At 55.1% G+C, this 11,384-nt stretch overlaps 1 protein-coding gene across 3 annotated transcripts; it reads right to left on the bottom strand.

Annotated features, from left to right (window-relative positions):
- Positions 1–1,981: 1,981 nt before the first annotated feature.
- Positions 1,982–10,382, bottom strand: RILPL2 (Rab interacting lysosomal protein like 2). 3 transcript variants are annotated; one of them, XM_040987105.1, is made up of 4 exons: positions 9,816–10,382; positions 7,667–7,818; positions 5,475–5,576; positions 1,982–2,381 (listed from the first exon to the last, which is right to left on the bottom strand). In XM_040987105.1, the coding sequence occupies exons 1-4, from the start codon at positions 10,167–10,169 to the stop codon at positions 2,351–2,353; spliced, it is 639 nt and encodes a 212-aa protein (XP_040843039.1). In that variant the 5' UTR covers positions 10,170–10,382; the 3' UTR covers positions 1,982–2,350. The 3 variants fall into 3 exon arrangements, with proteins under 3 accessions (XP_040843039.1, XP_040843040.1, XP_040843041.1); XM_040987106.1 differs by having other exon boundaries at positions 5,442–5,576; XM_040987107.1 differs by lacking the exon at positions 5,475–5,576.
- Between the last annotated feature and the right edge of the window lie 1,002 nt (positions 10,383–11,384).

Genomic DNA, 11,384 nt, shown 5'->3' on the forward strand with positions numbered 1-11,384 from the left:
CTTAGCAGCCTGAGGGCCACTGGCCATCAATCTCATTTTGTTGTCTCTGACTTGATTCATATGTGAATGTTGGGGCAGCATCAGCCACTTCTGCCCGGTGCCAGGAGAATCCTCAGGCTGCCCACCATCCCTGTCTCATGCGCCAACAGCTCCCACAATCCCACTGTGTGGGTACTTAAACGGTCCCTGGTGTAGGGGTCACCATTGGCCCTGAGTGGTAGCTGGCCATGTGCCCTCATTTCACTCCCCTTTCTGCCGGTGTCCACCACATAGGCACTTGCCCATCTACCTTGCAAACACCCAGAGGAGTTGGGCACCAGGCATCCTTACAGCTGTATGTGTGTGTTTAGGAAGGGTATCTGTGTGGTCTGCTGGAATTCCGTTCTTGCCATCGTGGGCCCCCGACACAAAAGGCCTTTGGACTTCAGCCTGACACAGATCAAAATGAAGGCACTTCCTGTTCCTAAGTGACGGGAACCAATATTCCCGAGTCCTCATTGAGTTGCTCAATTTTGAAAGACCATGGCTGTGGCACTCACTTGTACCTTTTGAGTGAAAACTGGCTTAAAACCCAGCTTCTTGACCTGTTCCCTGCTGCTGGGGGTGTGTGTGCAGAGTGGGAGTGGCAGGACCCTGGGGACGCAGAAGCTGTTCTCTGTGGCTTCCTCCAGGCCTGTGTATAGAAGAAATACTCCCAGGACTTATCGCTTGGAACACCCACGCCCCGCCCACTCAGGTTCCACTGAGTCACTCCCCAGGCATTTCTCACTAGAAAGTTTCAAAAATATTTATTTGAAAGGCAGAGAAGGAGCTTCGTTCCTCAAATGTCTGCAAGAGCCAGGGCTGGACTAGGCCAACTGGGCGCCCCGGCTTGTCTTGGCTCTCTCATGAGCGTGCAGGAACCCTGTACCCTCGCATTAATAGGAGGCAGGAATGAGGAGCTGGGCTAAGGCTGGATCTAAAGCCCACCCCAGGATCCTGTGTGGGCCCCTCCTGGGGTCCTGCAGCCTCCATGGAACTGTTGCTTCCAGAAAGGGTCCGTTTGCCCCGACTCTACACAGAAGCATTGTGTGGACACAGGGAGGCCTCCACCCCCGAGCCTGGAATAAGGCCTGTGATGGCAGAACACTGATAAGTTATATGATTGTCCTGTGCCCTGTAGACAGGGCAACTGCAGCAAGGGCAGTTCCTGAATGGGATTGGTGCCCAGGCTGGACTTCAAACGTCACTCCCAAGGAGGGCAAGATCGTGGTACAGGGGCTAAGCATGGCCTGTGATCCAGGCTTCGAGTCCCAGCTGCGCTGCTTCCAACCTAGGTCCCTGCTAACGCACCTGAGAAGTGAGAGATGGGCAGAGCATGGGGCCACCCTGCACGAGACCCAGCTGGAGCACCGAGCTCCTGGCTCTGGCTGGGTCCAGCCGTGGCCGTTAACGCAACTTGGAGCATGAACCGGAGAATGTTCCGTAGTGCTGAGAGGGCAGTGCGTTCCAGGGCTGGACCAGACAGGCTGAAGCCAGCAGCCTGGAACGCCATTGTAGTGCCCAGTGGATGGCCCTGCTCTGGCCACTGCAGGTAGGAGACATTCTCTTCCCCGCCCCACGAAGGATCACTTGTTTGTATGTATTTAAAAGGGAGATGGGAGGCAGGTGTCATGGCATGGCGAGTAAACGCCACATGCAACCCTGCCATGCCACACAGTTGCTGGTTCAAGTCCCAGCTGCTCCTGGGTCCTGGCTCTCGTCTGGCCCAGCTTTGGCCGTTGTGAGCCATTTGGGGAGTAGACCAGCACGTGGAGGATCTATCCTCCTCCTTTACTGCTGTACAAATGAATAAAATGTCATATATATATATATATATATACATACACACACATATATATCTGTATGCGTGTGTTTTTATCAGAAAGGCTGATTTACAGACACAGACACAAATATCTCCCACATTATCCAAATTCTAGAAAATCATGCCCCAACAGCTATAGAAATTATAAAAGTCATTTATATTTTAATACAAAAATCACATAAAGTCATGAAGGCTCAATCTAATGCCCACCTGGGATCTGTGACGCCCCCATTGGAATGTTCTGGAATGTCCGTGTGCCTGTCCACGTGCCACACTTGTGCCAGGAAGATGGCAGAGGGAGCCCCACTGCGCTTTCCTTCCGCCTCCTGGATTCCTGGATGCTGCTTCACCTGCCATGGCCGAAGCTTTGAGGACATCCAGCCAGGCAGCCAGGGAGAAAGTCTGGGAGATCCCCATCTTCCTCCACAGACTGCACCAAAGGGCAGCAGTGGGCTGTGCGAACGGGTACAACGTGTTGGCTCTGCAGGCCTCAGTCGTGGCCTTGACCTAGATCTGCTTCCCTGACCGGAAAGAGAACCTAGATGGAGAGAGACGGACAGCCTCGTTAACACCTGGAGGAAGCAGGCTCAGAGTTGGTTCAGGACATGTGACAGGCAGGTGTCTGCTCCTAAGGCTGTGACAGTCCTGCAGGAGGTATGGCTGGCAGTCCTGCTGCCTGCCGAGCAGAACAAGGCCCTGTGAATCAGGAGGCAGGAGCCAGGCCCTGAGGCACACTCCAGCCACTAGGACGTCCCCTTTTGCATTTTGTATTTCAAAACACAGGTAGCTACATGGTAGAGGTGAGGCGCTGGTGGCCCTTCCAGTTGCAAAAGGGACCTTTGCACTAAGTTTGGATGACCTTGAGGTCTGGGATGAAATATGAAATACACAATGGTGTCCCCCAGAGACCTGAATACCCACCTTGGCCTTGGCTCCTCAACAGTGGTGGCACAGTGCCCAGAAGGGGACACATAGCCCGCCTTGGTTACTGGGTTCAAAGTTGCAAGGCCATCCCCACCCAGTACCCAGGGAGACACGAGCAGGGCTGGTGAGCTCAAACTCATTGGAGGCCTTGAGCACTGCTTCTCATGAGAAACCTACCCCGGGCATTCCAGCAACCTGTGCTGCGTGGGACTGTGACGTGGACATTGGGGTGGCCAGCACTACCCCTACAGACATTCCTCCGGAAGCTCCATCTGCTGTAGCTGAGTCATCACACCCCAAATGTGCTTCGAATCCCCCTTCTTCTCCTGCCATCTGCCTGTCCAGGCTGCCACGAGTGGTGGAGCTCACCCAGCATTCGCACAGGCAGCCAGTGTGATGGTGCTACAGCACAGAGCTGGCTGAGTCATGCCACATTCAGCTCTAAAGCTGCCAGCAGGTTGAGGACCAAGATTCTTTGCTCCAGTCAGTCACCTATTCACTCCTTGACCCAATACGCTGATCTGACTGTGGACATGGACCTTGCGTGTGTCATGCACCTGTCCTCAGGCATAGAACATTCTCCATTTGCCACATCGCATTCAGACTCGAACTAAATGACCCCAAAGAGTTCCCCCTGGAAAGGGGTGGAAAGACACCAGTGATTTGGAGGATGGGTCTGTCTCACAGAAGGTTAACACTGTGGGGAACCCCCACATCCCATATTGAGGTGCTTGTGTTCACGTCTTGACTCCCACTTCCAACTCCAGCTTCCTGCTATTATACGTCTGGGAAGGCCGCTGGTGATGGTACAAGTGGCTGGTCCAGCTGGTGATGGTGCCAGTGGCCAGGCCCCTACTACCTGTGTGGGCAATGCAAGCTGAGTCCCAGGCTCCTGGCTTCCACCTGGCCCCGCCACAGCTGTTGCAGACAAATTCAGGGGAGTGAACCAGCAAATGCAAAATGTTTCTCTGCCTGTCTCTGACTCCACTTTTCAAAAAACAAATAATACAAAAACAACAGCCTGTCCAGGAGGGAAGTATTCTAAGCAAAGCCATACTGGGTGGCCCTGGCCTGGCACACATGGCGTCACTCAGGAATGACAGGCCAACAGGGGAGGGCCCGAGGCTGGCTGCATCCACCCTTAGCTCTGAGTTCTTCCAGTGAGCGAGGAGATTCTGAGCTAAGGGGTCCACCTCCCAGCCATCAGCAGGGACAGTAGGAGATGCGCTGGACTCCAAGGAGCCTGACATGAGGGCCACCTGTGTCCTCAGAGCCAGAGATGAGGCTTCGTGTCCCAGTGTCCACCACTGGTCAGTGGTGTTGTCCTTGCACATTTTCAGCGCTCTCTGATTCAGTGCACCCATTGTTAAATGAGTAAGTACTCCTTCAGTGGGAGCTAGAATGATTCCTTTTGAAAAAATGTTTATTACTTTTTGCTTTACTGGAAAGGTAGAGACAGATCTGACATCTGTTGATTCACTTCCCAAATGCCTCTGTCAGCTAGAGCTGAGCCAGGCCAGAGAGGAGGCTGGCAGGGACCCACATCCCTGAGCCACTGCCTGCTGCCTCCCACAGTCCTGGGAGCTGTGGATACAGGTTGTGGACCTTGTGCCAGAGCCCCCTCAGGTGACTCTGACGGTCTGAAGCTTTGTGTCTTTCCCTAATCCTGTGCCAGTCCATCGGATGGAAGCCAACATCTGACTGTCCGCCTATGGCTGGCCGCTGGGGAGGACGCTGATGCCGCGAAGGAGGGGGGCACACTTGGGCACTCTCCGGGCCAGGGGCAGGGATGAAGACGGCTACTGGGGTGCTGGTGTTCTTTCCCCAGGCCCGCCCCTGGGAACAAGGGCCTCAGTCAGTCCCTGGCGGTGGAACACTGGAAAGCCCAGGTGAGCGCTGAGCCCAGGCCCGGAGCCTCCACACATACTTTGCTGGAAGTAAGACACATCCTTCAGTGGTCCAGAGGAAGAGAGGTGAGGAATCATCCCCCGTCTCCAGTCATTACCGTTACTTATTTTTTGGTTATTATTATTACATCAAAAGGAAGTTGAATGTGTAAGCCAGACTTCTTCAGCTTTGAATCCCAGCTTTAGTGTTTACTACCCGTACAACCTTGGGCAAACTCCCTTCCATAAAATGGGTATAGTAATAGTTCCTGCCTACAAATTCGGGGGTTTGCCTGTGCATCACACCTGGGGGAAATGTTCGCTTCATCACGTGCAGGAGGTGCTCTGCGGCTGCTTGTGAGTACCTGGATTTGGGCACTTTCGGGCAGCCACTAAATAGGACAAGGGTAACTTCAATGAAAACACCACGAAGGTACCACTATCTATCTGACAACTGAGAAGCTCCAAGTCACTCCCAGGAGGGCAGCATACACAGCGTGGATACACAGCACACAGGATTTCATCACGCTCTTTGGAACCTTGCATGATTAAGGCTTAGAACCATATTATTTCTCACATCTGCTAATTCACACTCTGAGGCTGGGGCTGATCATGGCTCACAGCCAGGCAGGGAGCAGAAACCTGTGGCTATGTGGGTCCAGTGCTTAGATTACAGCCCAGCACATGTCATTCTTACACATTAGTGCTGTTTTGGGGCCAGCTGTAGGAACCCCACCTCCAACAAACAGGAGAGCCTCCCCGCCCCCCGGGAGCACCCCCTCGACTACTGAGTGGCCTCAGAGGCAAGCAGGGCCACTCACAGCTTCCTTATGATGGTCTTCTCCTTGCGGCTGCCGGCGCCAGGAGTCACGGCATCCCCTCCTCGCCTTCGTCCAGGGCTTTCTCTGGGCGGAATCAGGCCACTGGGGAGAAGGGTGGGCAGGTAAATGGAGATGTTTGGTCCCAAAGCTGCCTGGCCCCTTTGGAAGTAAAGGGCTGTAGCCTTGATCACATTGGCAAGCCTGACCCTCCCCTCCAGCCCTTCTGTACAGAGGCCTCCGGCCTCTTTCTCCTGCCTGTTTGCTGGGCGGGTCCCACATGCATCTCCAACATGCATCCTAGCAACATGACCATAAACTCCAACCTCAGCCTTGGTTTTCTCACCCAGGAAAAGCTCCCGAGCTCAGCCTAGACCAGCACGGACTATCTGGACAGGGAACCGCTGGGTGGAAAAAATCCCTCTCTGGTTTCCAAAAATATCAGATAAATTAAAAACAAAACAAACAAAAAACATGCTTGTGGAGAGCCCAGATCTCATGGGGAGACCTGAGTTGAAGTCTCAGCTCCATTCCTGACTCTGGCTTCCAGCCATGTGCACCCTGGGAAACAGTCTCAAAATCTTTTGTGAGCTATTTAAAGAAAGGTAAAAAAAAAAAAAAAAATTCCTTAGATTTTACCAAAAAAAAAAAAAAAAAAAAAAAAGAAGAAGAAGAGAGATATTTTCCCATTATTATTCAATAAAGCTTAGTGTCTTCCCATCAGGAGTGTACATGGGCTCGGTGGGCAGGGCTGGCTCTGTGGTCTGCCCAGGGCTTTCATGGGCTGTGTGCAGTTAGTGGACCAACTGGGGGCTGGGCGCAGCCGGGGCTGTCAGAGTAGGGGGCCCCTTTCTGTGGCTGCAAGCCTCGCCTGCGTGCCACCCCTGTGTCCACGGGGCCAGGGAGATTCAGGGAGAGGCCGGGAAGCTGCCCCCAGCGCCCCACACCATCACTGCCCCCTCGTCAGCAGCTGAGTCTGGACCTCCACACCACTGCGCTGAGAACCAATCCGCGGCTCTCCCGGGCCAGAACACCCAGCCCCGCCTCTGCGGCCCGTGGCCCAGGAGAGGACACTCCCCCTGACCTCGAAAGTCAGCTCACTGCAGCAGCAGTTTAGTCTCCTGTCCGAACTGCTCCACTGCCTATGGAACAACATGTGGGGGCTGGGGCGTCAGAGCGCCCAATTCCGGTCCTGGTTGCTCTGCATTCTGTCCAGCACTCTGCTGACCCGTGCTGGGAGGCAGCAGATGACCGTTCAAGTGGCTAGGCCCCTGACACTCAGGTGGGAGACCATGATGGTGCTCCGGGCTCCTGGCTTCAACCGGACGTAGCCCTAGCTCTTGCAGGCGTTTGAGGAGCGAACTGGCAGCTGGAAGACCTCTCTTTCTCTCTTCCTTGTCTGTTACTCCACAATCCAAGTAGAAGAAAACAAACCCATCAGCACACAGGAGAAGAGAGGAAGCTGGCCCTGACATGCTAACATGCTTCCCATCTGAGCAGAGGGGGACAAAATGTTCTTGCTGGTAGAACTTGGCCTTCAGGAAGCTTACAAGTCTCCCTTGGGCTTGATGACTGGGCTGTCGAAGGGCCTTCCTTCTTTACAAGGTTTCAGGCCCCAAATGAGACATACTCGTTGAAATGAAAACTTGCGATGTCAGACTGCCTGTGGTCACACCCCACTGGTACCGCACCAGCATGACACAGCGAGCGGGCATGCAGCCAACCGGTCACCTGTCTGTCCACTCACCCTCTGCCTTTCATGAACTTAAATCATTCTTTAAAAGAGTCATTTGTTTCTTTTGGAAAAGCAGATCCACAGAGAAGAGGAGATACAGAGAGAAAGATCCTCCATCTTCCCGCCCAGCCTGCAAGCAGCTGCAATGGCCATAGCCGAGTCAATCCAAAGCCAGGAGTTCTCCCTGCACTGCGGGCTTCCCATGTGGGTCCAGGGGCCCCAAAGCCCCGGATCACCCGCTAGCACGCGTCTAGGCCACAAGCAGGAAGCTGGACAGGAAACAGAACAGCTGGGACACGAACTGTCACCCACACAAGTCCCTGGCACACAGTGTGAGGATTTAGCCACTGAACCATCACGCCAGGCCCAAATCTTTTTTTTTTTTAAAGGAGTTGGCTGAGGGAGCTTGAGCAGCTGGGCAGGGCCTCCAGGTGGGTGTACCAGGCAGGGCAGGGCCTACCTCTTGTAGCACTGCAGCTCCTCCTGCAGCAGCAGCAGCTGCGACTTGAGCTGGTTACGCTCTTGCAGCACATCTCGCAGCTCCTGCAGGGTGAAGCGCGGCCGGTCGGGGTCCGTCAGGTCGACCACCATCTTGTCAGGTCCCAGAGTCATCTGCACCGAAAGAAGCCACGGGTCCAGCAACATCCTCGCCTCCCCGCTCCCCAGCGCCCCACGAGCCAAGATACTGCCCCCCGGAAGGGCTTGCTGGATGGAAAAGTAGTGATAAGGCTAAAGCCGTTCTCCCAGGAGATCAGGATGTGACCAGAGCGTGACCCAAAGAGGGGATGTCCTGTCATGTCAGGGACGGAGTGTTTGGGGAGAAAAATGTGCCACTTTATCAGCTGCCCTGCACAGGAAGTGATCAGCCTTGTGCTGCCCCACACAGGAAGTGATCAGCCTTGTGCTGCCCCACACAGGAAGTGATTAGCCCTGAGCTGACCACATTATTCTGGAATCGCAAAGGGCTCCCTCCACCTTCCTGGCGCCGACAGTAGCTGCCACATCTCAGACAGGCCACCTCCAGCAGTGACTCTGGAGCTGCTCAAGCAGAAACCCTGCCTACAAGTACCAGGGTCAGCGCGACACAGAGGCGACACAACCACCAGGGAAGGTACCAGGCAGGTCCCAAAGGCTGTTCACACACGTCTCAGACGTCACCCCCGGCCAGCCTCTCCGGTGCAACATGAGCTCTGAGATCACGGCCTCCTCTGCCTGGACACCCCAAGCCAGGCACACGTGGCTCACGCATCAAATGGCAGCATGGCAACAAAGCCAGCATCCAATCCTCCCCCAGCTTGATTCACACCTGAACAGTTTCGGAAGTACAATGCGTGCGCTGATGGCATGCAGGTTAACAATCCACCGCACATTCACTGTTGAGTCTTTTCACCGCGATAGCCAGTGAAATTAATGCAGTGAGTTGCAATGAGACATTTAAAATTCAGAAAAAAAAAAAAGGAGGGAGGGGTGGCATCGTGGCACAGTGGGGGTAATCCAACCCCTGCAAGGCTGGCATCCCACTGGAGTGCCAGTTCTGGTCCCAGTTGCCCAACTTCTGATCCAGCTGCCTGCATAGGCACCTGGGAAAGCAGTAGAAGATGGCCCAGGTGCTTGGGCCCCACCCTGGCAGTTGGGGACATCTGTGGAGTGAACCTGCAGATGGAAGATGGATTTCTCTCTCTCTCCCTTCTCTTTGCAACTCTTTCAAATAAATAAATCTAAACAAACTACCTGTGTATCAATATGGCAAGGGCAAGTTAGGGTAAATTATTTATTGTAAGTTTTTGCTTCATCAATAATGGACAATTGTAAAATGAATTTTGTAAAACTGAGATAAAAATGATTTCAGCAAAAAGTGCCAATCTTGAGTCTATCCTAATGAATTTTTCAACATTTTTGTTATTTAAGATATTTATTTCAAAGGTAAAATTACAGAGACAAGGGGAGAGAGGAGAAGAAAAGACATCTTGCAACTGTTGGTTCACTCCTCCAAACGGCTACAATAGCTGGGGTGGAACCAGGCTGAAGTCAGGAACCAGGAGCCCTATCTGGGTCTCCCACGTGGGTGCGGAGGCTTCTCCTGCCTTCAAGGCCATCAGCAAGGATCTCCTAGGCAGATACAGGAGCAGGGAGAACCTGCACCGTTCCAGGCAGCAAGGAATGGACCCTCGGACACACACTCCTTAGAGTCTCTGCTTTTACCTTGCTGCATAGCATTCCAGTGGCTGGATCACAACCACAGAAAGAATCGCACTCGTCTGACTGGGAAGCCCGATATTATTGTATCCTATTGCTTCAGCTCGCAGCAATCTCAGCACACACAGGCATGAGGATTTTTGTGGCTCCAAGGGGCTCAAGTGCCAGGCACCTGCACTCCTGAGGGCATTTGTCAGCAGCTGCAGCAGCCGGGTGCAGCGCCAGCTGAGGATGCAGGACCCCGGCAAAGGGCTGGGGTCGCAGGGTGGTAGGCGCACTGGGTAGAGCAGGGCGGCCCCTGGAAAGCGCTCCATGGAGAGGAATGGACATCAGCAGGGATCCCTTTGGGGAGTAAGAGCCTCTGGCCTGCTCCGGCCCCCTCCGCAGCCCCTCACACACCCTGGCCCACTCACCTCCCTGCATGCCGGCGGGAGCTCGCGGCGGAGCCCGGCCACCTCGGCCCGGAGGCTGTCCCTCTCCATCCGCAGCGCCTCCGCAGTCAGATTGCCCTCGCTCACCAGCGCCTCCAGCAACTCGAGGACGCGCACGATTTTGAACTGCAGCTGCGTCACGCGGGGGTCGCTGCCCAGGGCCATCAGCTCGCGGCCCACCACGTAGGAGATGTCGTACACGTCCTCAGCAGTCAGCTGCGAGGGACTCTTGGCTAGCGCCCCTTCGGGCCCCGCATCGTCGCCCTCGTCGCCCTCGTCGCCATCGTCTTCTTCCTCTTCCTCGTCCTCCGTGCCACGCACTGGGGGCTCCTCCATGGCCGCCCGCTCAGACCCCCTGGGCCTCCGGAGCTACCCTCTCCCGAGCCTCTCAGGGTCCAACTTCCTCCCGGCACCCAAAACTTTCCGAGGGGCGGAGAACTTGGCCGCCCAATCGGCGCGGTCCGGGGCGTGGGTCCGCGAGAGGCTGCTTGTGGGTCGGACGCCGGGGCGCACGGCGCCCCCCAGCCCGCAGCACGCGGGACCGGGACTGGCAGAGAGCTGGGCACAGGGCACAGTGGCCGCTCACCACTCTTCACCCCAGACCCCTTTTTCGACCCCCAACACCCGGGCCGGGCCAGCCGGGGAGGCGGAGCCGCGCAGAGTCCCGCCCCGGGGACCGTGGCTGAGAAGCCGCGTTTCCACGGGGACGCGGGCGGAGTTTCCACTGCGACCGTGCCGGAGGGCGGGATTTTTTCCCTTCCGCGCTCGGGCTTTGCGGCGGTAGAATGTTGCTTGCGCACAGCAGATCCGGGTTTCTAGTTGGGGGGCTGTTCGTTGAGTTGACAGTGACACAGAATGGCGATGCGGGCAGCGCGCCTGACCGCCAGCCTGTAGCAGGAAGCTCCCAGGCCTATGGGCCTGTGGGGACCGAATGCGCGCAGACGTTCTGGTTAGCCTAGGTGCATCGGCGACCCCTCATTCCCGCCCCTTGATCCAGGTGACATCCTTGGCGAGTTACCGGGTCTCAGCAGTGCTGCCCACCGGGAGGCATTGCGACCAGCAACTTAGGAAGCTGTGTGTAAGATCAAACATGTGACATCAAGAACTTAGCAGTGATTGTGACCTGAGTGGGAAAGGGCACCTGAATCCCGGCTTCAGCCTGGCTCCGCCCTGACTGTTGCAGATTTGGGGGGGGGGGGGTGTTTAATAAATAAACCATTCTCTGTCGCTCTCTCTCCTTTACTCTGCCTTTCAAATAAACTTTAAAACCTGCTGCCATCAACAGGGTGAGTGGGCAACCAACCTATGGACTGGGTGACAGTGTTTGTAAACCTTATTCAATAAGGGATGGTCATAAAGATACATGAAGAATTCCTATACCTCCTAACAACACTGTAGGTAAACTTATTTTTAAATATGGACAGAGTTGGGCCCAGTGTGGTATCCTGGCAGTTAAATCCTTGACCTGCAAGCTCTAGGATCCCACATAGGCGCCAGTTCTAACCCTGGCTGCCCACTCCATGTCGTTCTCCCTGCTTGTGGCCTGGGAAA

Source organism: Ochotona curzoniae, unplaced genomic scaffold, assembly GCF_017591425.1.
Source record: "Ochotona curzoniae isolate NIBS_2020 unplaced genomic scaffold, NIBS_Ocur_1.0 contig_46, whole genome shotgun sequence".
Classification (NCBI taxonomy): domain Eukaryota; kingdom Metazoa; phylum Chordata; class Mammalia; order Lagomorpha; family Ochotonidae; genus Ochotona; species Ochotona curzoniae.

Excerpts from the sequence above, each read along its gene's own strand:
- RILPL2 (XM_040987105.1), bottom strand. The coding sequence starts at position 10,169 with ATGGAGGAGCCCCCAGTGCGTGGCACGGAGGACGAGGAAGAGGAAGAA. Across the intron at positions 7,819-9,815 it reads TCCCGCCGGCATGCAGGGAG|ATGACTCTGGGACCTGACAA; the intron begins GTGAGTGGGCCA and ends CTTTCGGTGCAG. Across the intron at positions 2,382-5,474 it reads AAGACCATCATAAGGAAGCT|GTTCTCTTTCCGGTCAGGGA; the intron begins GTGAGTGGCCCT and ends CTCTCCATCTAG.